Source organism: Melopsittacus undulatus, assembly GCF_012275295.1.
Source record: "Melopsittacus undulatus isolate bMelUnd1 chromosome W unlocalized genomic scaffold, bMelUnd1.mat.Z SUPER_W_unloc_5, whole genome shotgun sequence".
NCBI lineage: Eukaryota > Metazoa > Chordata > Aves > Psittaciformes > Psittaculidae > Melopsittacus > Melopsittacus undulatus.
The window spans coordinates 96040-123137 of record NW_022993947.1 but is presented as its reverse complement, the minus strand read 5'-3'; the positions used below and the strand labels follow the sequence as shown (position 1 = coordinate 123137).

General features: G+C 38.5%; 1 protein-coding gene across 3 annotated transcripts; it reads right to left on the bottom strand.

Annotated features, from left to right (window-relative positions):
- Positions 1 to 2748: 2748 nt before the first annotated feature.
- On the bottom strand, positions 2749 to 26868 carry LOC117438290 (mesoderm induction early response protein 3-like). Of its 3 annotated transcripts, none has more exons than XM_034073822.1 (13): positions 26747 to 26868; positions 26024 to 26048; positions 23625 to 23770; positions 20622 to 20756; positions 19587 to 19707; positions 18307 to 18392; positions 18052 to 18124; positions 15796 to 15947; positions 15290 to 15371; positions 12778 to 12872; positions 11392 to 11519; positions 11070 to 11212; positions 2749 to 6457 (listed from the first exon to the last, which is right to left on the bottom strand). In XM_034073822.1, the coding sequence occupies exons 1-13, from the start codon at positions 26753 to 26755 to the stop codon at positions 6003 to 6005; spliced, it is 1650 nt and encodes a 549-aa protein (XP_033929713.1). In that variant the 5' UTR covers positions 26756 to 26868; the 3' UTR covers positions 2749 to 6002. The 3 variants fall into 3 exon arrangements, with proteins under 3 accessions (XP_033929713.1, XP_033929715.1, XP_033929714.1); XM_034073824.1 differs by having other exon boundaries at positions 11392 to 11438; XM_034073823.1 differs by having other exon boundaries at positions 12778 to 12869.
- Positions 26869 to 27098: the final 230 nt, after the last annotated feature.

The window sequence follows — 27098 nt, the reverse complement described above, 5'->3', positions numbered from 1 at the left end:
GATTCTAGAATTGCATGGCTAACAATTAATTGCATCAAAAAAAGGACTAGATGGTGTTAGTCATTATGATTTGTTTTGTCTAACAACACTGATCTTTATGCTAAAGAACTGGAAAAAGAGAGGTATAGGCATTTTAGATGGGTATTTTGCTTTGCATCTTGTATCAACCATCACTGAAGATGCTTAGCTTGCATCTCGTCATCTAAGCTCCTGAAAAAAGGGAAGCAAAGTTCATTTTAATTACTTGGCAAATTACTGCTTTCTTGTTCCAATTCATATCAGCTTGCCTTCCTATCTCTTTAACAAATAATTTCCGTGAAGAGTTATTGTGCCAGTCATTGCAAAAACAAACATTCTTAGCCTAGGAAACCATAGAAGTAAATAATTCTGCCCTTTGGCAGAAGTGGTATGTAATATCTTAGAAATAATACAGTGCTTTTCAGGGTCCAAGATTAGTGGCAATCTTCTTGAAGGAGGGAAAAAAACAAAAAATGCATTTCAAATAGTCTAATCTGAAATGGATTTAAGGATTTGAGCAGATTTTCTTACACAAAATAACAGGAATGTATTCTCCACAGCTTACGATGTAGTTTGAAAATTGGGTTATACTGCTGTTAATCCATTACTCTGGAACTACAGTTAAGTCCCATCGAATATTTTGGTATGCTAAAGACATAATGGTTTAATGCTTGAGAGAAATTATTTCTTACTATTTTACCTGCATCTCCGTATGTTACATTTTCATTTTTCCCATTCATAGAATCATTTACGTTGTAAAAGACCTTTAAGATTAAGTCTAACCATTAATCTAACACTGCCAAATCCACCACTAAACCATGTACCTAAGCGCCATGTCTACACATCTTTTAAATACCTCCAGTGATAGTGACTCCACCACTTCCCTGGGCAGCCTGTTCTAATGCTTGACAAGCCTTTCAGTGAAAAATTTTTTCCTAATATCCAATCTAAACCTCCCCTGGCAAAACTCCAGATTCTTCTTCAGAGCCTTTATCCCCTCAAGCAGATCAACACTCCTACCTAACTCACTGAGGGTATACTCAATCCCCTCATTGAGATAATTGATAAAGATCTCAAATAGAACTGGCCCCAACACTGAGCCCTGGGGAACACTACTTGTGACCGTCTGTCAACTGTATTTAATTCCATTTACCACCACTCTTTGGGACCAGCCATCCAGCCAGTCTTTTACCCAGCAGAGTATACCTGTCAAAGCCATGAGCAGCCAGTTTCTCCAGGAGAATGCTGCGGGAAATGGTGTCAAAGGCTTTACAAAGTCCAGGTAGACAACATCTACAGCCTTTCCCTCAGCCACTAAGCAGGTCACCTTGTCATAGGAAGATATCAGGTTAATGAAACAGGACCTGCCTTTCATAAACCCATTCTGACTGGGCCTGATCACCTACTCATCCCATACATGTCCCATGAAGGCACTCAGGACCATCCACTCCATAAACTTTCCCAGCACCAAGGTCAGACTGACAGGCCCACAGTTCCCCAGATCCTTCTTCTGGCCCTTATTGTCAACGGCCACCACATTTGCCACCTTCCACTCAACTGGAACCTCCCTTGTTAGCCAGGATTTCTGATAAATAATTTAAAGTGGCTTGGTGAGCACTTCTGCCAGCTCCCTCAGTACCCTTAGGTGGACCCCAACTGTCCCCATAGACTTGCATGTGTCTAAGCGGTGTAGCAGGTCACTAACCATTTCCCCATGGACTATGGGGGATTAATTCTGCTCCCCATCCCTGTCTTCCAGCTCAGGTGCCTGGCTACCCTGAAAACAATTGGTCTTACTATTAAAGACTGAGGCAAAGGCAGCATTAAGTACCTCAGCCTTTTCCTCAGCCATTATCATTGATTTCCCCCACATCCAATAAAGGAGGGAGATTCTCCTTGGCTCTCTTTCTGTTGCTAATGTATTTATAGAAACATTTTTAATTGTCTTTTACGGCAGTAGCCGGATTAAGTTCTAGTTGGGTTTTGGCCCTACTAATTTTCTCCCTGCATAACCTCACAAGATTGTTGTAGTCCTCCCGAGTTTCCTGCCCCTTCTTCCAAAGGTTATAAACTATTTTTTTTCACCCAACTTTGAGCCAAAGCTCTCAGTTCAGTCAGGCTGGTCGTCTTCCATACTGGCTTGTCTTTTGGCACATGGGGACAGCCTGCTTCTGCACCTTCAAGATTTCCTTCTTGAAGAATGTCCAGCCTTCCTGGACTCCTTTGTCCTTGAGGACTGCCTCCCAAAGGACTCTATCAACCAGGCCCCTAAACAGGCCAAAGTCTGCACTCCAGAAGTCCAAGTTTTGCTAACCCCCCTCCTTACTTCTCCGGGAATCAAAAACTTTATCATTTCATAATCGCTGTACAGCCTCCAACTATCACATCACCCACAAGTCTTTCTCTGTTTGCAAAGAACAGGTCCAGCAGGGCACTCACCAGATGGGTCAGAAAGTTATCTTACACTCCAGGAGCCTCCTAGACGGTTTCCTCTCTGCTGTATTGTATTTCCAGCAGACATCTGGAAAGTTGAAGTCCCCTGCAAGAACAAGTGCTAACAATCATGAAAATTCTCCCAGATGCTTACAGAATTTTTCATCTGTATATGAGGTCAAGTGGTAGTGTGCACTTCAACAGTATGCAAGTATCTTAATAACTGAACACATTTTGCTAAATAAATCTGAAAAGGAAGTAGCAGACATAATGCAGATGCATGAAAGGCTTTACAAGTAAAGAAAGGTTTCCAGACATTTATTTCTGGACTTGTACACCAGGTATTAAAGTACAACAAATACAAAATAATGCTTAAAAAAAATATCAGTGTTTATGTTCAAATATTAAAACCAATGCAACAACAGCAACTTCCTCTTGAGCATCTGATATTAAAAACACGTTCCAATTTTCACTAAAGATGTTGTTATGCACAGGGATGTACTTTGAATAACTGGAAACTCTGTTTTATTAAGAGGACTATAACCATACCTACTGTATTTTACAATTGACAGTATTTTCCTTCTTCCAATGAAAACCAGGAATATATATATAAAAAAAAATATATAGTAACCTTGTCATTATTTTATAAATTACTGTATTTAGTTTCCCCATCTGTAGACAATGTGCTTGTAATGCTGGGCAAATAGTGTCCCTGTTGGTCAGTTTCTCCATTAGTTTACATTCAAAATTGAAATATTCACCTAAAAACTTTGGTTAAATTAGTAGTATCACTACTACATTTTTGACCCTCAAAAATCAAAACAGGAAATAATTGCACAATTCTTTGACCTAATAGTACACAATTTAGTAACCTCCAAGTAAATTCAGCAGTTTAACCATAACAGGAGGAAAACTTAATATTTAAAAACCTAGTATGAAAAGATGACATACATGCAACCAAAGTAAAAGTATTGCTATAATCAAAATGCCAAGTTACACTTTAAATTAATCAGCTATCCTCTTCAGACTCCCTGTATATAAAAAGGATATATTTACCAACATTGCAATTGCCCATTATGGTTTTTTGGTTTGTTTGTATAAAGAAAAAGTATGGCAGAGGACAAAGAATTCATCACAGTTTGTTATAAGAATCGTGCTTCACCATCAAAGAACCAAGGCAATACAATTTCTTCATATGGTTGAAATTCATTTATCTTCATGCTGACTTTCAAAACACAATTCTTTTAATAAACAGCAACAAGTTCTCAATTTTAAATGTTTAAACTGAGAGAAAAATAATTAAATCCAGCTTCTGAAAGAAAAATTCAATAAATAGCTATTTGACATGGATAAAGTCATAGTGGCACAAATTTATGAATTTCACATCAAGCACACACAAAAATGTTACTATACACATAAGTAGTCAGAAAATATTGAAACAGGTATCTAAAGATATGAAGAATTTACATATTTACAAAATCTTGCAAATTATTGCCTCATTTTAACAAGGAATTAAAAGTAAACAATATGAGCTAGCTAGCCAACAGGCTAAATATGATCAGCATCTAAAAATCTATTAGACTAGCTGGAATTAATTTTTCTCTCATTTTCTGAATTTTGGTCAAAAGTATTTAATAACTAAGGTGTCCATTCAACTTGCTGCAACCCAAACCTTACACAAGTCTCCATCTACATTAAGAGCCCAGCAATGCATAGATAAACTGAATATATTACTGCATCAGCTAATAAGAATGGGCACGTTCATTTAAGTGCAACTGGTATAAGCATTCAGTCATCTTTGTATAATGATTTTTATACAGACCAGCCACTTTCTGCAAACCCATAAATTTGAACATATAACAATGAAGGACTATGGCCAGTATTTTACAAAATTACATAAAATGTGTTGATTCATAAACAAAAGAAACAAGGTAAGCAGTTCAGCACAAAACACAGCAACAAGAAGCTGACAACTTGGCTAAATATGTCAAGAGTACAACATAGGGCCAAGGCTACCCATTTTTTACTGTGTACTTACTAGAATTACATATTTCAGATGTATATGCTAAGAAGTGATTACAAATTATTTTTGTCCACTGTGCTACACTAATTTCTTTTAATATGGTAAATGTGCTATTGCATAAATGCTTCAAGGCAATCTTCATTACAGTGCTGTAAAGAAAACTCCATATGTTGCATCTGAAACTCAGGATGTCAATACACTTCACAGTACACATAATAAATACCCTCTTCCTTTCCAAATATTAAAGTCATTACTTTATAATTACTCAGCATAACTTTGAAGCAACTATTACAAATATCACCAACACATACTTAATTACTTCAATAATGAAAACAAATTAGTGGCAATTAAATTTGTAATACAAACAGTGCAAAGAAAAAGTACAGAGGGAAAGAGGTTATCCTACTGAAGTAACGTTGTTCCACAAGAACTGGAAAAAACATTTGCAAGAAAAATTTTGTGGATGGCTAAATTGCACTCAATGTTTAAAGTAAAAAAATACTTAAGTTAAATAGTTGCTTTTATGGGAAACATTTTTACTCATCCTTTCTTATATTTGACCAATGTAGTTAAGTGCCATTTTTGAGCCAGTGACTTGCCAAAACAAATAGATGCAATCCACTTTGAAGAAAAACTTTTGGATACATACTTCAATGTTCTAATATTTTTAGAAAAATTAGTTAGTCCCTCAAAATTTTAAAAATTTGAACTGCAGTGTTCCAAATAATTCAAGATGTCTTCCAAAACACAGACTGTTTGTTTACTGATAAATCCTAAGCTATGCAGACTGTAGCTTTCATATATCAGCTGCCTTAGGAAAGTTAAATTACACAGGTGCATTCATCTTCAAAGTTGTGGACAAACCGCATCTGAATACAATAGCCTAAGATGCATCTGTTTAAGCTAGTAAGTTTAAAGTACACAGATAACTGACAGCATAATTACTTCTATGTAAGGTAGCCATGTCCTATAATTTTGCAACAGCATCCAAGTGTAGGTCTTCATGCTTTACTCATGTTAAGTCCCTTGTGCTAGCTTCCACCAAGATGAACTTGCTGGGTTTTAAACTGAAGTACTCTGGTATCACATGAAAGAAGTTTCCATTTAAAAAAACATCCTTGTATATTTGTGTAGTTTAATTTAGAGAAGCCCATCCCTCCCTTTATAAGAGGGTGGGAGCTACAATGAGCAGAGAATCAGTATCAGTACCTCTAAATGTTGTTTTACACTGTATCTGTTATGGCAAAAGTAACTTAGACTAAAAAGCCACTCCAATAAGTTCAGAACTTCTGTGCTGGTTTTGAAATGGTGGCCTCTCTCTACAGTCCCAAATTCCACCAAACATCTCCACACTTCTGGACTGAAAAAAGAAATTACTCTTGATAAATCAAGATATAGTTCTATACATAAAGAGACATCACTGATGTCAAAATTCAAACTTCCAGTGAAAGACTAAGCAAACCTGATAGCTCCCATTAAGTTTACTACTACTGCATAAAGTACCCACTGTTTGTTTAGTTTTCCACAGTCATTCTGAGTGAAGGGCAGTATGTTGGTGAAGAGCATGGGTGCTAATAAAACCATTTGTCTCATTTGCAGATAAACTCAAGTCAGCCACTGAAACAGCCATTTTGGCACTGGTAATATGGTGTGCATGGTTATCAAAGTCCACACCAAGATTATTTACAGAGACATCATTCATGAAAGATTCTGGGACAGCAATCCCCATTTTCAACCTCTTCGCAGGTCTTTCTGTTTCCTCACTGCATGTGTTCATTTGGTTTAGCTCTGAATGATAAAAGCCAGTCTCAAATAAATTAAAACAATCGCTTTCACCACTGCTAGGCAAGTTAAGCAATTCCTCTGTTCCAACAGGCACATGATTAACTGGTGCTCGGGGTAAGCTGTCCATAGGAGGAAAGGTATCATCCAGGCAATTCACATCTGAATCATGGCAGACTGTAGCTACACTGCTTGTCAATGCTAGAAAAGATGAACACAAAATGTAAACAAGATAGTTGCTTATAGAGTTACAACAATGTTCTGGTTTCAGCTGGGATAATTTCCTTCCTAGTAGCTAGTACAGCACTGTGTTTTAGTGTCAGTCTGGGAATAATGCTAGTAACACGCATATATTTTAGTTGTTACTAAGTAGCACTTACCCTGATCAAGGACTTCTCAGTCTCTCATGCTCTGCCAGTGAGAAGGGGCACAAGAAGCCATGAGGAAGCAGACAGGATACCTGACCCAAACTAGCCAAATGGGTATTCCATACTATAGCATGTTATGCCCAGTATATAAACTGGGGGGTGGGGGGAAGTTCCCTATCATTATTATCAGCATTGTTATTGTTGGCATTATATTTTACTAAATTTCAATTATTAAACAGTTCTTATCTCAACCCACAAGTTTTACATTCTTTCAATTCTCCTCCCCATCCCACCCAGGTGTGTGTGTGAGAGAGTGAGCAGCTATGTGGTACTTAAGTTACCAGCTGGATTTCAACTATGACAGTTCTTTTTGGTGCCCAACATGGGGCTCAAAGGGTTGAGATAAAGATGGATATGACCAGAGTGTGTTAAAACAATTCTGGTATAAGCATTCATTGTATTGTAATAGTCATTGGCCACAGTGTTGCTTCCTTTGTTCTCGGAGTTCATGCTCACTGGTTTGCTATGCAATACTGTTCTTGTCATATGTGGTCCCTGTGGTAATGTTTATTCATGGGGCTTGAGCTTAGTTATAATTCTGTTATACTCTGCAGTGCTGGGTTATGACAGAATTGCTGGTCATGAGACTAATGTGGTATGTGCACTCAGTATTGTCATCACCCTTGTCCCTCAGGAGCCATCTGGTGGGAACTACTAATGATTATACCTTTGGCCTTTTCTCCTCTGAAAGCCAACTGGTAACAGAAACATCTTCCTTCAGTTTCCTATATCCTCTTCCAGGATAATTACAGCACTATCCATGTATTTTAAAGATTCTGAATACCTTTGTATAGCCTTGAAATCAGCTTGGTTCTTTTGCTAGGAACCAGCATACTGTTGAATATGGCTCAAATCTTGCTTAGGGTTAAAATAGCTACATGTGGCTATTCCAACCACTATAAGAAGCACTGTGGCTCAAAGGAGAAAAAAAAAAGGGGACTCAGAATCGAGTGACAAGCACTGTAGCTACTCAAACTCCAGCGACAAGGACTGCAGCTACTTCAGTCCTTGCTACACACACTATAGCTACTCAAATCCCAGTTGCACAAACTATGGCAATTCATACCCCAGCGACAAGCATTAGAGCCACTTCAATTTCCACAAGCACCCTAGCTATACAAACTGATGACCAGTACCATGACTACACAAACTCTGGCAACTGGCAGCACAACTATTTTCATCCCCATAACACTACAGTCCAGTACATTTAAAACTGACTGCCCCAGGGTTGGAAACACAGCTCTACCATCTGTCACAGACTTACACAGAATGTACTGTAATGGAGAGAAGCTCTGGAAGACCTACAATACATTGATGACATTATTGTGTGAGGCAATACAACAGAAGTAATTTTTAGAAAGAGAAAAAAATAATCCAAATCCTTCTGAAGGCCGGTTTTGCCATAAAACAAAGTAAGGTTAAGGGACCTGCACAGGAAAATCAATTTCTGAGAATAAAATAGCAAGATGGACACTGTCAGAACACAATAGACATGAGAAATAAAATAACAGCAATGTCTCCACCAACTAATAAGAAAGAAGCACAAGCTTTCTTAGGTGTTGGGGGGTTCTGGGGACTGAACATCCCAAATTATAGTCTGATTGTAAGCCCATGACCAGAAAGAAAAATGATATCAAATGGGGTCCTGAGCAATGACAAGCCTTTCAACAAATTAAATGGGAGATAGCTCATGCAGTAGCCCTTGCACCAGTCTGGACCAGGCAAGATGTGTAAAATGCGCTTTATACCACCACTGGGGAGAATGGTCCTACCTGGAACCTCTGGCAGAAAGCTCCAGGGGAGACTCAAGGTCAACCCCTCAGTGGGTTGCACTAATCACACAATGAGCCTAAATAGGAAACCCCAATCATCCTGGAATCCTAGAAGTCATCATGGACTGGCCAGAGGATAATGATTTCAGAATGTCAGAGGAGAAGGTGATAAGTGCTGAAGAAGCACCACTGCATAATAAACTGTCAGAAAGTGAGAAGCAATATGCCTTGTTTACTGATGGGTCCTGCCGTATTGTGTGAAAGCATCGGCGATGGAAGGCAGCTGAATGGAGTCCCCTGTGACAAGTTGAAGAAACTGCTGAAGGAGAAGGCGAGTCGAGTCAATTTGCAGAGGTGAAAGCCATCCAGCTGGCCTTGGACATTGCTGAATGAGAAAAATGGCCATTACTTTATGTCTATACTGACTCATGGATGGTGGCAAATGCCCTGTGGGGGTGGTTGCAGCGATGAAAGCAGAGCAACTGGCAAGGTAGAGGTAAACCCATCAGGGCTGCTGCACTGTGGCAAGATATCGCTACCCGGGTGCAGAACCTTGTGATGAAGGTACACCAGTTATATGCTCAGGTACCCAAGAGTTGGGCCACTGAGGAGCACCAGAACAACCAACACATGTATCAGGCTGCTAAGACTGAAGTGGCTTGGGTAGATCTAGACTGTCAACATAAGGTTGAATTAGTTTTAGCCCAAAGGGTCCATGATACTTCAAGCCATGCAATATATAGAGGGGTTTGTAAATTAGGGATGGACTTGACCATGGATGCTATCACCCAAGTTATTCATGAATGCAAAACATGTGCTGCAATTAAGCAAACCAAGCAGTTAAAACCTCTCTGGTATGAAGGACTATGGCTGAAGTACAAATATGGTAAGGGCTGACAGATTTACTATATCACATTCCCACCAACCTGCCCTGGCAAGAAGCAAATGCTTACAATGACAGAAGCAACAACCGGATGGCTGGAAACACACAGTACCCCATACCACTGCCAAGAACACCTTCCTGGATATTGAAACACAAGTTTTGTGGTGATACAGCACCCCAGAAAGAATTGAGTCAGAGAACGGGACTCATTTCCAGAACAACTTGGGCCAAAGAGCATGGCACTGAGTGGATATATCATATCCCCTATCACACACCAGCCTTCGGGAAAATCAAACAGTACAACAGACTGGTGAAGACTGCGCTGAGAGCAATGGGTGGTGGGACTTTCAAACATTGGGATACACATTTAGCAGAAGCCACCTTTATTAGTGGATCTGCCAATCAGGCTGGCCTGACCCAATCAAAACTTTTACATACTCTAGAAGAGGATAATGTTTCTGTGGTGCACATAAGGAATATGCTAGACAGTCTGGGATATTCCTGCTACAGGCAAAAGGAAACCCATTTGTGGGACTGCTTTTTCTCCAGGACCTGTGTGCACTTGGTCAATGCAGGAAATGGGGAAATCCAGTGTGTACCTCAAGGGAATTTGATTTTGGGTAAATGTCACCAATGAACTCGATTTTATGCTGTTGACTGCTATATAACACTTCCATAGTAGCTCAACGTGTTATATAGTGCTAGAAGTTTTCTATAGCAGCTAGAAGTCACCTCCGGCATTGGAGACTGGGGCCTGAACCTAGCTCTGTTTTGATCATTATACTAACAAAGAATGAACTTTAATGAAGCTGGATGAGTACAGTGGTGATTAAATCAGAACTGACTGCAGCAGGCAACAGTCCAGCACCATACACCCTTCTCTCCTGCCCTGAAAGACTGTTATGAAAGATGAAGTCTGACATCATTGACTGAATGAACTCAACAAACTTTTATAGGGATGGCCTGTAGGCTAAGGGAATGATATCTGTATGTAGATGTGTGTGTGTATAAATAAAAAAATATAATGATATAGAAAAGGTGATGATATATTGTAAAGTGTGGGACCTGAGCATGACATAAATAAGGGGTGGATACTGTCATGATTTTGGCTGAAATAGAGTTAATTTTCTTCCTAGTAGCTGGTGCAGTGCTTTGGTTTGGGGCTTTAGTCTGGGAATAATGCTGGTAACACAACGATGTTTTAGTTGTTAAGTAGCACTTACCCTGATCAAGGACTTTTGAGTCTCTCATGCTCTGCTAGGGAGGAGGGGCACAAGAAGCCAGGAGGGAGCAGAGACAGGATACGTGACCCAAACTAGCCAAAGGGGCATTCCATACCACAGCACTTCATGTCCAATATATAAACTGGGGGGAATTACCCTGAAGGAACCGATAGCTGCTCAGGATAGGCTGGGTATCGGTCAATGGGTGGTGAGCAACTGTATTGTGCATCACTTTCATTTTCTCTTTTTTTTTGTTGTTCCCCATTATTATTAGTATTGTTATTATTTGTATTCTTTCTATTATAATTTTACTTAATTTCAATTATTAAACCATTCTTATCACAACCCACAGGTTATACATTCTTCCGATTCACCCCCTCATCCCTCTCAGGGGGGAAGGTGGGGAGGAGCGAGTGGCTGTATGGTACTTAGTTGCTGGCTAGGCTTAAACAAGGACAAACAGAAAAGTTTTGTGAGGGTTGGTTTGTTTTTTTCCTCTTACTTTACCTGTCAGCTCACTAGCAGTAATAGAGTTCAGAATGCTTAGCTGTTGATCAGGAATGGTTTCTGTTCGAGTATGAGATGTTAAGGCTGAAGAATGTACTTCTCCAAGGGCTTCTGCTTCATCTACCAAACGATCCATGTAGTCCCTTAAAGAATATGGTATTCATAATGAGATATTTAACAGAAAAGCAAAGCCTAAAAATGATGATGGATTTAATTTAATTTGCAATAGGCACTTCAGCATAATACTGCAATGATGGGAATTAAAAACTACCTACATCTACCATTTGCAACAGAAAATATATTCCAAGACTGTTTTACTTACGTAACTCCTGGATGATGGTTATATCTCTTCTTTCCAAATCTTGTTTGCTGAGCAAAGTAATCATAACGTTCTGACTTTTTCCACATGTAATAGAAAGCCACACACTCAGCAACTGTTCTGGTTCTTACCTAAAAGGAGACAAGAAGAATTGACAAGATTAATGCAAAAAAGTCTGTTTTGTACTCTCCCAAACCCCCTATTCTTGCAATATTGTTAGTTTTAGTGTTCTAGTACCTGGAACAAACCAATTAAATCAGGAGACTTAGAAAGAGATCTATAGTTTCAGATTTCTTTACCAAGAACATGGTCAAACAATAGAACAGGTTTCCTAGAGATGTGGTTGATGCCCCAAGCCTGTGTTTAAGAGACATTTGGACAATGCCCTTAATAACATGCTTTAACTCTTGATCAGCCCTAAAGGGGTTAGGCAGTTGGACTAGATGATCGTTGTAGGTCCCTTCCAACGGAAATATTCTAAGTAAGTGTCCTGGGTTCAGCAGTAGCAGTAATTTTTCTACTTCTTAGTAGCTGGTACAGTGCTGTAGCTTTGACTTTCAGCCTGGGAGCAACGCTGATAACACTGATGTTTTTAATTCTTGCTAAGTAATATTTAGTCTGACCAAGGACTCTGTGAGTCTCATGCTCTGCCAGGGAGTAGGGGAGGCTGGGAGGAAGCAGAGACAGGACACCTGACCCAAACTAGCCAAAGAGGTATTCCATACCACAGCATGTCATGCCCAGGATGTAGAAATGGGGGCAGTTACCTGGAAGGGCTAGATCACTGCTCAGTTGGGCTAGATATCAGTGGGTGGTGAGCAGTTGTATTCTCTTCCCTTGTTATTTCCCTTATCATTATTATTATTGATGCTAACAGTAGTGGTTTGTGTTATACTTTAGTTACTGGACTGTTTTTATGTCAACCCATGGGAGTTACATTCTTTCAATTCTCCTCCCCATCCCTCTGGGAGCAGAGGGAGTAAAGGGGGGGGGGTGGGGGGAAAGTGAGCAAATGGCTGCTGACTGGGCTTAAACCACTACAGAAAGTATTACATTTGTTCTATTGTATGCATTATTGTTTGTCTGGAATGCTATGGAAATACTATACTTCTAGAAGAGGAAGAGATTTAAACTAAATCATAATACTAAAACATAAAACAAAGTAATGTCAACAGGAGTCAATTTCAGAAATAATATACTGACTCACCTTGCAAAACTTAGCTTCTTCAATTATAAAGTTAAAATTAACACAAAAAATGCCATGCTGGTTTTAATATGTTGGTTCTTATTGCACTCTTCTGCATGGCTTCTGAAAAGAAGTATCATTTTTACAGATTTTCAGTATCATTATCATCTCTCAATTCTTCCATTTAACTGTAAAATACTAACCTTGTTTTTCTGTACGAGATGAAAGTCTTTTCCATAAATCAGAAGTGCATGTTCAAAGCTTCTGCATTCTTCTTCTGTCCATGCTGTCATCTCTTCTAGACAATTGCAAAAGTAGCATGATAAACTTATTTTTGTTCACTAACCTTCTACAGAGAAAATCTGTGTTGCTAATGTATGAATATCCAAATGCACTCTAAATAAACCTTAATAGTTCAGTTACTTAGATCCATATTCTTTACTGTAGATATCCTGCCCGAAATCTAATATTCTTGTTTATGAGAAAAAAACAAAACAAAAAAACCAAAGTCTGATTTTTGAAATTTTTATCCTGGAGGGTAACAAGATTTGATAACAACACTAAGATATCAGTGACATTATTTATCTGAATATTTCTTCTTGCATCAGATACAAAGAACGGTGGCTGTTGGAAAAAGAGTGAAGGAATAATCTCTCTCTTTAAGATGAAACTGAATTTTAGCTTCACAAATGAAAACAAAACCAAAAAGGTTACTAAAAAAAGAATAAGAGTTTTAAACCAAAGTAGCTCAAACTGAGTAGGTCAGTTCTGTCTCAAGTACTGTTGCTATACTATCTCAATTATGGCTTTGTGTCTATATATATATATATAATGGAATCAAAGAGGGGATATTTTAAGCATCTTGCATTCATAATAGTGTTCTGTTCAGCTATTACTTAAAGCTGATAGAGAAAATAAATTAAAAAAAACAGAACAATAAAAAAACCAAATACACATTTCAAAACATCTCTGGAAGCAGACACTGGAACAAAGACTTTCCTGTTCCCAGGTGAAGATGATAATCATTCCACTACAAGGCTATTTCCTTTCTTTCTCCATTAATTTTTCACTCCTTACTACAGATATCTCAAATTTCAAATAGAAGATCCCCATGTAAAGTTAGTGAACTTCAGTGGGTAGGGTAGATCATAGCACAATGGTTACTCTAAGAGACAGGTCCTAACAATATTATCATCCTTTACCAGTTTTAATGAGGGTATAAATCCCATCTGACTTGGGGCAGGGGGTGGTGGTGAGTATTAGTCCTTAGGACAGAATTTGGGGCAGAGGTATTTTTCAATCCTAAAATAAGAACCTAAATACTAGAGAGGTATGGGGTTTAGGATACAGCCCTGCAACTGATACTTCCTTACTGTTTAGCTCTACACAATCTCTTATAGAAGAGCTTTTTCTGAAGCACTGCTCTGATATTTCTTGATGTTCCCTTCAGCTTCACCTTACATACTTAGCTTTCACAATGCCTAGCTTGTAAACACTCAAATTCCCTTTGGATCCAGTTTTGTTTAAAATACCAACCTATGCCAGGGCTCATAGGCCACTTCTGCTTTATGCAGCACATATGTTAAAATACAAGACAATCATCTCTGCTAAATTATAAGCTCTGATTTTTAAAGGGAATAATAAAGTTAGGGACTAACTCATTTTCCACTGTAAATTTGAACAAATTTCTCCACACTCTAACTAAAGACCTATAGAACTATACAGTAGAACCAGCTTAGGTCTGACATAGCACAATGTTAGCACAGTGATGAAGAGTGGGGCTCACTTAGGTAGCCAGTTATGTTCTAATTCTGGTATATAAGTAATCAGATTGCAGGCTTAAACTAACAATAGTGTGTATGTCTTTAAACTAACATAGTAAAATACGGCAAACTGTTCTAACTTGCTAACATGCAGAGAGAAAGGAATGTTCAGCTAATGGGGGAAAGAACATCATGGGACAGATAACAACTAAGGACACAGTAAATATGAACAAGGATGCCAGCCTTGGCATCACCAGCATGAAACAGAACAGAAACAAGGACATACCAACTGCTAACTCATCACTAGGACCTTGCAAGCATGCGCAGGCACTGAGGTCATTCAGTAAACACAATAACACAATGAGGAAGACTATCAGCGACCGCCAGAGACCCCCACTCAACAAAAAACACATGCGTAATTAGAAATATTATATTTAGTTCCTGAAAAAGCTATGAATATGAACGAGTATGCTAAATATATAGCTGCTGCCGGCAAGTAATAGTGTGCTCACCTTTGTGAAACAGTTCATGCGTGCACCCAGCACTGCAATAAAGAATGCCTGCTTTCTAAAACTCCAAATTGAGTCTTAGAGAGTTTCTCTGACTGACTTTTACAGTAACAAATTATAATTGATCATGATCTCAAAAGGTACTGTGAGTGTTAACTGCCTTATGGGAGCAGAATCTTATCTCCCCCATCCTTCTCAGTCTGGGCCATTCTTAAAACAGCAATAGAGGAAAGGGGAAGATGTAAAATCTGATCCTACAACCCTTAAACAAGCTGCAAAGTTCTCTAGCAGAAGTTTCAGTCTGTCCAACAGATTATACCTATTCTGTGCTAAAGACATCATTGAAAAATACGTACTTGTCAATCTGAATCTTATTCAAGATTTTACTACACTTTTTTTTCCTCCAAATGCACATTTCTTAAACGGCAGGTACTCTCTCTTACCCTGAGATGCCTTTCCATTTGAACAGTATCTCTCAATTGCTTCTTTAACATTATGGCTACTTTTGAGAAGTTCATATAGTGCCTACAAAATAGAAGTTATCTTTAGAAAGAGTCAAAGTTTGCCAATATCCAATCTAAACTTCTGAAACTAGCCTTTCAGTGAGCATATCTAATGTAAAAAAGAGGATTTATCTTTATACAGAATGAAAATTTGAAAACAACCAAAAGCAAAACCATCCAAAAGTGAGGCAAGGTTTAATTAAACAAATGTAAAATGTTATATTAAATTATTAGAAAAGCTGGATTTGTCAACAGCATGGCAATCAAACATCACAGATTGCAACACTACCAACATTCAAATACTTGTACTTTTAAGTACATACTTAACATCCCCAATAACATCCAAGGTGAATTGAATATTACTAGCTTTATAACACAAGGTAGAGAAAGAGAACACATTAATTACAAAGCAACGTATCACAAACAGAACACAATATAAAACATACTTGTTCATTGTCCCGTGTATGTAGTCCTTCAGGAATTCTGCATATCATGTTTTCATTTCCTGTTCTTAAGGAGGTTTCAAACAGGTATTCTTTAACTTTACTTTCTGAGATCACATCAGGTTTCCAAAGTAAATGGTCTTCGTTTTCATAGGCTGTTAAACCAGGAATACATCAACATTAGGTGTGACATTGTTAAGGTATAACATAAAAAGCTACTTCACAAAGGCAAACAACAGGAATCAAGTCAAGCACCATCATGCCATTTTTAAATTGGCAACTCATTTTCCCCAAAAGCCTCAGTTAAGAGACAGACTGTATTGTGGTATGATGAAGTGATTCAGGTTCCATGATAAGGGACTGAACCTGAGACAGAATCTTTACAGAGGAGCAGCTTGTTGACAACTAGATGAATCAAATCAATTTATGCATATGTACTCATTATCTTCATATAAATAAACTAGCAAAACCACAGTTATATTCAGCTGTTTTCAACAAATAAACTACAGTTTACAATAAAAGAGTGCAGGATATTAGTTTAATATTTCAAATAGCCACTTTTTTTTTAAAATATACGTACTAACTGGTCATTTTCAACTAAAATTCACCAAAACTTACATCACAGAATGGAAACCTAGGTCTCAACATAGTAAATTATTTTTTTGTTCACTAACAACTGAATGCAATTTGTACATTACATATTTTACAAGCAATCGGGATATACAGTCCTCCTTCATAGTATACTGAAATTGTGTGTGCACCTCAAGTAGCTTATTTGAAAGACAATATATTGGAAACATTCAAGAGTTTGCCTGAACCTTTGTCTGTGCCCACATTTAAATTCTAGATTAAACTATAAATATTTACTCTGATCAGTAGATGTGATTAACATTACACATAATGCTTCGTGTACTTTCTTGGCAAAATAAAATTAAAGTTATTAAGTTCTAAAACACACAAGTATAATGGCAGTTACAGTAGAAGGGATGAATATTCTCAAATTTCTCAAATCTGAAGGAAAGATTATTAAGGAATAAAATTGTATCTCCTTTGAAAGTTCTGTTATGACTTAAGAACATGGAAAGCTTTTAAACACATATATTACAAGTGCAAGGTTTATAGAAGAGCAGAACTGCCTTCTAGCACAATTCTGGTAGCTGGAACTACATAGCAGAAATATAAACCCCTCTTTGCCATCACAAGCTCTTCAGGGAGCACAGAAGAGGCTTTCACAGAAACCTCCACCCATACAGCCAGGTCCAACCTCTCCAAACACTGCTAACACTCAGCTTCAACCTTTATTATCAACCAAGACAACCCAGCACTTCCTGTTGGAGTCCATGCCCAATATTCTCAAAAGGAGCTCTTCAAATTCTCCCATCTGGGATACTTCACTAGAATGATATTCCCACAAAATGTTACAGTTTGAACACAGTTAACTTGCAGAAGAAAAAACAGAAGGCCTTCATTTATTAACATATCCCCCAAAACTGTTCCAACAGCTGTTTCACCCATGAGGAAATTTCTTTCAATATTTACTTTAATTCCACAGCTATGTGTGCTATACTTTTCTCATAATGGTTTCTAAAACCACTAAATAAATCTATTTAATAAAGATATTTTTTCCTACTGTAGCACAATTGCAGTTTTTAAACTAAATTTACACAGAAATTTCAGACTTAAATCATCATATTTTTAAAAAAACAAAGTATATCAGGACCTACATCTACTAATTCTATGAAAATTTAAGAGTTCATTGCTTGGTTTTCATAACCATTTTGTGACCCACACTGTTATGTTTGCCAAAAAACAAGCAAAGAAAAATACCATTTTGAAGATCTTCAGTGAAAGCCAAATTGCATAGCCCAGTTATTTCCTTCTTGAAACAGTTTGTTGCCTTCTAATATTACTAGATACTTCAGAATTAACACTGTAATCCATCCTCCTAGGTCTTCTTGAGAATTTCCTCTCGAAGTTGCAGAATCACAATTCTGAGATATAATTATGTGGTTGTGTTACTTCAGTTATCTAAGGCTTGTTTTGTTTGTTTGGCGGGTTTGGGTTTTTTTTTGGGGGGGTTGGGTTTTTAGGGCCTTGGTTTTTTTTGTTGAATTATTTTACTTTTTTTAAATGTCTCCAAGACTTTAACTAAGCCATTTAATTTATATTATAATAATTTATCTCATAAATTTAAGGAACATTTTTTTCCATCAACTGGTTTGTATAAATAAGAAAACAAGTAAAACAGTCAGAACTTACCCCTTTCAATATTATGGTATCTGCCAAGGTAAGGTGGAATTTCAGCTTGATATTGTGAACCAACCATTATTTCCTGAAAATATAAAAAAAGTAACAAGAGAATGGTATTAGCTAAATATTCTGTGTATTGAAGCATTATAAATTCAACATGGCATTTTGCAAAGAACTCCAGAATTAAGGTACTATAAAATCTTAATGCATTTTTCTTAATAGCAAGGTTTTTCTTAACTTGTTTGTTAAAGATATAGTTATTACCTTTCTCAACTCTTCAGATGAATTACCACTGTCTGCCTCTACGCCTTCACCTTCTGATTCCTTATCTCCATCACACATAGTGTTTGCTTCAGAGACAAAGAAGTTTGGTTTTAGTTAGGAAGAATTTTCAGTTCAAACAAAGAACTATAATATATACTTTACTATTGAAAGGAGACCCTAATTTTATTCTGGGAGACATTCATCATGAATCTGTTGATCTATATTTCTATCAAACTAGTATGAAGTCAGAAAGCACTGGTACTTGTATTTTGCAGAACTGAAACATTCATTATTACTGCAACTGAGACAATCTGCTATGCTTCTAACACTTTTGAGTGTTAGTAATTTTTCTTCATCAATTTTCTTCAATAAAGGCTTATACCTTACAGAAAAGGTATGATAAAACCAGAAAGCTTCCAGGGCTATGACTCAGCCCCAGGTTAATCACAAAGAAAGTAAAGTTGTAGGCAAGTCTTTGAAGGCAAGTCTTCTCAAAGAGGAGGAGGGGGGGACAAAAATACATCCCCTTCAGCATCCTCCTTCTCTAGAGGGATGAAATCCCCCAGAAAAAGCTCAAGATGCTCATCAAATTAAAATCATGATAAAAATCCTCCATGTTGCCTATTGTATTTCATTTGTTCACCGGCGTACTAGAGTTGGAGCAATGAAGAATATCTTGTCCAGGTTGGATAACTGAACCACTGGTTCTTGGACCTTTCCCATAATAGCTCCATGGGTAGAGAAATTCTGGTGATTATGGGTTCATAGGCCCCATCCCATATAAAACCACTTTGACTCATGAAGTCCTATGGAAAACTGTTGAATGTGTGGAGGGAAACAGTCACAAAGGAATCACATCCCAGTTCACATCCACAGGCTGAATGGAAGAGTCAATGGCTTAAAGGAGCAGCAAGTTTTAGTAGAGAAACACCAATTTAAAAGGAGTCGCATATTCATGTCATTCACTAAAATACTGGAAAAAAAAACCAACACAAAAAGAGTGTTCCTCAACACATTAACTATTAATTATGAAAAGTTATTATATCTGTGTTTTGAGCACAGGATTAAACATAGGTTTTTTAGGTAATCAGTAATACCAACCAAGGACAACATTCACATACAACATCCTGCAAAGCACTGTTTCTCAATTCCCTATAACGTCAGCACTACTGTGCAATTCTGATATTTTAAACTAGGAAAGTACATATATATATATATATATATATATAAAATAAAACGCTAAGACTTTTTGAGTACTATTCTAAAATTAGGTTTCCCACATCTTAATGGCCGAGGAAAGAAGTTGGTAGCCTCATGTGAAGTAACTGATGGTGTCAAGTCATCAGCAGAAGACTGTGTTTCTTCATCATCACCCGATAAGAGGTCTTTAGCAATTTCCTCCTGTATCATTAAAAAAAAATAAAACCTCAGACCAACTATTAAGTATAGACTGGTGAGCATTTAAATTCAGCAAACTGTAAGCCACATTAATTAAAAATATTTTACCATAAGTAATTTTAGCAAACCATCCTCTTAATTAAAAAGCTAGCTCACTCCTAAATATCAGAATATAACTAGTTATCTTAGAGTTGAACACGAGGGTTAAATTTCCCCCTTGTGCATTTATTTTAATAGAAGACAAGTAGTAACCTCTGCAAGCAACAAATCTCTAATGTTCCTCCAACTGCTTCCAAAGAAAAAGGCCAGTAGAAATCTTTATAATTCTGTCCTTCTTTGCATCACAGATATACTAAAGCTTTAACAGGCTGTTACCTCTTAAACTTGGGGTGGGGGGGTGGGGGTGGGCGGGTGGTGTATAAATTAAGTAAATAGAACAGCCCCAGGAACTTTAATAAAATTTTGCTGAAAAGAGTTACAGATAATAGACAACCCATTATCTTCCCAAATCACACGCACAAAAAAGTTTCTGTAGGTTAAATACTCCACTAGCAGACTCTCCACTCTTCTAGAGAAAAAAAAAAAAAGATAACATTACCTACCTACAGTTGCATACATTCTGAACATTACATACATTAAAATACAGAGCTACAGAAAAACCGACTCCTGCGCAGTAATAACAACACAGAATCACAGAATCATGGAATCATTTAGGCTGGAAAAGACCTTTAAGATCACCGAGTCCAATCTTAAGCCTAACACTGTCAAGTCCTCCACTAGTACAGCAACTCTTCTCAATTGTATATTGAAATTGACAAACGTGTATTTTGTAACATCAAGAGGTAGTGAAATATAATTTAAGGTCACATAGATTTCTGCTCTTAAACCATAACACAAGGAAAACAGTTCTGACTTACTTTATCTAGAGTCATATCTGGAAGTTCATCTGCAAGTTCACTTGGAGAGCTATCTGCACTAGAACCAGCCATAACTGGAATTGCAGGTTCACAGCTATAGAATGCCAGTAAATCTTCCAGTGGCATGTTTCCTTCCTAATACAGAAGTATTTACAAACATTTCAACATATTGGCAAATACTTGTAAGCAGTTAAGGCCTAAAAGAATAAGACATTTTTAAAAACATAAGTAAAAACAAGCAAAAAAAATTAATTGAAAGCAGGCATCTTAAGTAAAGATCTAAAACATTTTCAGGTACAGGACGGAAATAATTCATAGCCATGTCTCTTGGCATATAATGAAGTTCCATCAAAATAGTGAAGAAAACCATGTATGTGATCAAACTAAGGAGTAGTTAAAAATTTGCTCTTTATCTGATTGATACTGTAGACCATGATTTGCCTAGATTTCTTTAATACAGAAGACATACTAGAAACACCAACAATTTCTCTACAAGAAAGCAATGCAAAAAAAACTTGAAGACTTTAGTCCTATATAGTTACAAGTATGCAAAACACCACAACAATAAACCAGTTTTGGTCAGTTTCTCCACAGCTGACACAGGCTTGTAGGGAAGAAGTGAGATTATCTTTGTATTTTCAGAATTGTCTGACCAATCCATCTGTAGTCAATGCATCCATGTCTGTCCAGCTCACTATTGCCAAGGTATTGGCATATGACATCACAGAATCCCAAGGGTTGGAAGGGGCCTCAAAAGATCATCTAGTCCAACCCCCCTGCAAGAGCAGGGTAACCTAGAGTACATCACACAGGAACTTGTCCAGGCGAGCCTTGAATATCTCCAACGTAGGAGACTCCACAACCCCCCTGGGCAACCTGTTCCAGTGCTCTGTCACTCTTACAGTAAAGAACTTCTTCCTGATGTAAACGTGGAACCTCCTATGCTCCAGTTTACACCCATTGCCCCTTGTCCTATCACTGAAAAAAGCCTAGCTCCATCATCCTGACACCCACCCTTTACATATTTATAAACACTGATGAGGTCACCCCTCAGTCTCCTCAAAGCTAAAGAGACCCAGCTCCCTCAGCCTCTCCTCATAAGGGAGGCTCTCCACTCCATCATCTTTGTGGCTCTGCACTGGACTCTTTCAAGCAATGCCCTGTCCTTCTTGAACTGAGGGGCCCAGAACTGGATGCAATACTCCAGATGCAGCCTCACCAAGGCAGAGTAGAGGGGGAGGAGAACCTCTCTTGCTCTACTAACCACACCCTTTCTAATGCACCCTAGGATGCCATTTGCCTTCTTGGCCACAAGGGCACACTGCTGGCTCATAGTCATCCTCCTATCCCCCAGGACCCCCAGGTCCCTTTCCCCTTCACTACTTCATACAAACTTTCACCACATGGACCGCATGCACTGGATTTCATCCAGATCTTTGGATACGTGGCTGTTAACCAGGTTGTTATAGATCACCTCCACCACCAATATGCTTCAGGAATTTGGCTAGTTCTTCCTTGAAGGGATACCTGTCACCACCAGAGACTCCTGCCTTTTCCAATCCCTCTGTCAATGGCCTCATCCCTAAAAAGATATTCCAGCTGCTGGACAGCTTCCTTACCCTTGAATTCCTGACTATTGGCCCCTAGTGAGAATTTTCTCACCTGGTCAATTGCCAAAATCTTTTCCCATATCTCACACCTCACTTAGGAATCAAGTGGTTTCTATCTCATTTATGATTTACAATCCCTTCCTCCTCCTGTTCTTGGGACTTCTTTGCTGCAGAACAGGCTGCCTCTTCTGATTCTCTCTCCTGTACCCTCTTAGGAAGAGCTTCTTCATCCCTTACTAAACAAGTTGACTTCTGCTTCCATTTCTTTTTAGTTATGGGGTGACCGATATAGTTGAAGACTGGGTCTGTGGTTTAGCCACAGTGTCTGTTGGTATATTTTCAGATCGAGAGACTCTCTCTTCTTGAGGGTGCTGCATAATATCAGTGTTTGGTAGGTACAGGACAGGCCCAAGCACAGTGCAATAAGTTGTGCCTCTTTGAAATACCCGGGGTGTCCAGTCCTGTCCTCCCCCCCCCCCATTCTATCACTTCATCACTTGAGAGTGATGTTCCAGACCCTCTGAGATGAAAAGATTTCTAGATACCTGCCCATATTCTGAGCTTGTTAACCTTAGGAAAAGCCGAAACAATATTCCTGGTAAATACCAATAGAAGTATTTTGACTACACAAGGACGTTCAAGTTACTGAAAAATTACTGTAACAAGGGAGAAAACATCAGAAGGTGGTGAAGGTGACATTTTGTATTTCCTTCTCAAGAAGCATTTCAGAGGAAGAAGTACAATTCATACTTGTCTTGGTGTTATGGCACCCAAAGTACAGTAATGTCTTCAGTACAGAGCCCAAACACTTGATTAAGCTCCAGAACAGTGTTTTAATGATAAATCTCCCAGGCAAACAAACCTCCTAAGTGCTACAGAGCACTAAAACCAGTCTTTAACAGCAGCAACAAAAGTGACATGACATGTATCAGAAACTAATATTGAGAACAGATAAATCAGTATCATGACCAGCAACAGTTAACAGATATAAATTCCTACTAATATGCTCTGGTTAAATCTGTTATCTCAAACCCAACAAATACCAAACTGTTGAAACTGGGACACAGAACTACAATTTATGTAGCAAATAACTGTGACCCATCATGTGCAAAACAGGGCTGTATTTCCAGACTGGAAAAACAAAATCCAACCAACAAAATGAAACACAGCTAGCTGTCACGTAATGTATATGCAAAATGTATAATTTCATCTTATTAAACTTCGAAGTAAAATTAGATGATAGGACTCTAAAACCTAATTTAGTAATTTCTCTTCCGAAGTGAAAGGATTATTAAAAGAAAAAAAGGAAGATCCTGAACTTAAAATAACACTAATACCTTTTCACTGAGAGGTACAACATAAACAGACATTTAGGAGAGCAAGTCAGTCTTACCTTTTCTAAATCTTGAATTTCAGAGCTGAAATTCTTGTTTTCTTCCATAATTTCCTCTTCTTCAAGAGTTCGCTCATCATCACAATCATGTACCAGCATTTCAGCAGAAGGGTCAAAGTCATGATCCTCAGACGATAAAGAGCCAACTATGAAAACAACCCCAATTTGAATAATTTTTCTTTCTTATGTATACACCAACACGTGAAATTACACCACAGGAAAAAAAATAAGGCTGCATGAATTTTTATATACAGGGTCAGAATTCTCAATGGAATAACTGGAACAAATTCTTAACTACTTGACAAATTCATCTATTCTAGCTGACTTCCTCTTTTGTACTTTGAAGTAATAGGTCCAGTTCTCTCCTGCAGTATAGAGTTCTTGGGAGAAACAAAGTTTCAGAAAGTTAATATTTTACAGAAATATTTTAATATTAATATTTTACAGAAACTTAATATTTGACTAAATAAAAGACTGTACAAAACATCCCTGAAACAATCATTAACATATAAAATCCAATTGTCACAAGATTTCAGATGCTGCAAGAGACTAATTTATAGACCGATTCTATTTATATGATTTATATGGTAACTAGCATAGTTTTTCAATGATAAACAGCCAACTTAAGTTACAAATCAGCTTCCTACTAATGGCAAAATAAGCAGCAAGACTCATTTCAGATTAGTTTAGCCTCACAGACGAAATTTAAAAAAAAAAAAATGAATTTAATTCTTAGCCCTTGATCTAAGGAAGAACATAGCAGAGTTTCAAGAAATACAGAGGAAAATACAGCAGAAATAATAAAATACTTCTAATGGATCACATTAATTAACAAGTCATTGTGACAGCTCTGTGGTCCAACACACACTTTTGCATTACTCAAGAGGATACTCATAAGTAATCAAAAAAGTACTATTAAGTGCATTTTGTCAACTGTTAGAAAGGTTATCATTAGATTCAACAAGTTTTAAAGATACAAATATTCTGCACCACAAGGTCAGTGTTCTTAAAGGCACATAGGGTTGCTTCATTCTTTAATGTTCACTTTATTAAGTCTTTCAGGATGAAGAAACAGACTACGATATTTCCCTTTCACTTCTGGTTTCCCCTTCTAGTTCTTACATACCTTTGCTCTGTTGCAATTCTTGGCTTACAAACAACAACAAAAAAAGGTCTATTAAGAATTATTTCTATGTAAGAATTTTTTGAAGTTTTGAAGGAAACAGCTACAAATTTTCAATGCTTTCAAAAAACCAAACCAACAAAAAAAAAACCCGAAAAAAACCCCACAAAATACCAAAAAGACAAATGCCCAAACCAAAATCGCTCTGCACTGCTTCTAGCCTTCAAGGAGACAGTTGTATATACCAACACTTCTGAGTCTTAAAATATCTAATTAATTTTTCAGCAATTATGCTAAGTGTTCATTCCTTATATGCAGGGAATTCAAGTAAACTTTGTCTATTTACCTAGCTTAAGACAATACTGTGACAATCATACCGCAGGGAAACATTCAGGACAAAAATGCCTTTTATTCACATGCTACTCATATTATGGTCTCAAGAGAGCTGATGATACTACTCAAATTATGACATCATATGTTGACTTTTTCTCTTGTTAATCATCACATCCTGATCCTATGGCTTTTAAAGAACTGTCTATCAACTACCTTAATATAACATATACTTACATACATATATATATGCATGCTCAAGATTACTGCTTCCAATCACTGGTCTAATTCATTTTATGTTTAACTCAAGTGAAAGTTCTAGTCCACTCACAGACTTGAGATAAAATTCCCACTTCTTTAATAAGTCTTAACACTCAGTGTCTCATTTAAAATATTTAAAACCACATTAAAATAACACAAACTCCATCAATTTAATATTTTTAAGTTAAAAATAGCCAATGCTGAAAGCAGTTACACAGAAGCAAATGCACTCCCCAAATACTTCTTCATGGGGAGCCCTGCTAATGTTAAATATGCTTGCTTATGTAAAGTATTCTAAAGAACCTTAACAATTACATATCATTACGATTTTAAACATTTTCTGACATTATCAAGTAAAAAATTTACACAAGCCTGCAATTATGAGCAACAGTATAAGCAGCCACTCTCCAGGATACATGGCTTTTACTGAGACTCTAACTTAAAAATGCTACAAAACTTTGTTTTAACTTTGGGTTCCAATCAGCCAATTACTAACTGCGATCAGAATTAAAAAAAATAACTCCACAGCGCACATCTTCGTTTAAAAAAATCGGACAGACAACTAGTTACATGAAGTGTTAGGAAAGCTACAAGGCAACAGGCAACTTTGAGAAGAAGCAGGAAGGAGAGAACGGCATGTGAGCAGCAGACTAGGTGCTGGGACAGGAGATGGGTAAGGACGAACCTGGGCTCGAACTCCCAAATGAAGCCTACGAGAAGAGAACAAAACGAGGTGAGACACAGAATCCCTCCAGCCCAGCAGCAGGTAGGAGACCTTTATTTCACACTCCCGCCCGCTCCCCCCTCCCCCCGCTTCCCCCTACCCCCTTCTCCCTCTCCGCCGCTTCGCAGTCCCCATCGGCCTCGTCCCCGTCCCTTGCCCTGTTCACCGCTGCATCCTGTGCGCTCTCCCATCCTTCCTTCTCTCACTCGCTTCCCTTTCCTCCTCCTCCCCTGCCAGAAGCCGCCCAGAAGCCGCGCCCGGCCCGACGCTCCCACTCTGTCCGGCCTCAGCGGGACATGACAGGGACAGGCAAAGAAAGACGGAGCAGCTGCCTCTTCCCCATTTCCAGCTCACTCCTCCTCCCTACCGCCAGACGTTTTTCCATCGTCCGCGCTGCGGCACAGCCACCAAACTGTCCCGCACCCTCTCAGGACCTGGTGTGACTGTCGTTCCCCCGCCCGCCTCCGGTAGCAGCTTGTCGGCCGCTCGCAGACTATGAACTCAGTACCTGCACTGCACGGCCTAGTGACGCAGGCTCCAGCTACCCTAGCGCTGCCAACCGCCGAGCCGCCACAAAAGCTCTTTATGGGGATAATGAGAAATGTTCAGGGGGGCCTGCTGGTGGCGGAGCCTCGCAGAGAACCAATTGAACCTTAACGCTTCAGCCCCCTTATCCTCGCTTACCTCCGCCATATTGGGACGATGACCGATAACGCTGCACCGAATGCCCGGATGGGGTCACTAAGCCAATAGCAGCCACTAAGCTTCAACCGGAACCGACTAAGGAGGGAAGAAAAGAGAGACCCTGGGCGGCAGCGGAAGCAGAGGCGAGACTCCACCTCCAGCGGCGCCGTAGTCTCTCGCCCGGTTGGTGAAGGTGTCCTGCTTCCCTCGGGGAGGGCGCTCGGTGCCAGCACTTCCCCGCAGAGTCCAGGCAGGAGCTCGCCTAGCTGCCCGCCTGGGAAAGCCTCGGCCGGCGGATGTTGCCCGTCCTGGGGCGAAAGGAGCGAGAGTAGCTGGGGTTCTCGCTGTGCTT

What these genes read in the sequence shown, in the direction of transcription:
- LOC117438290 (XM_034073822.1), bottom strand. An exon ending in CATCTGAAGAGTTGAGAAAG is followed by an intron (nt 18,125 to 18,306) that starts GTAATAACTATA and finishes TTATATTTTCAG; the next exon opens with GAAATAATGGTTGGTTCACA. An exon ending in ATACACGGGACAATGAACAA is followed by an intron (nt 15,372 to 15,795) that starts GTATGTTTTATA and finishes TCTATTTTGTAG; the next exon opens with GCACTATATGAACTTCTCAA.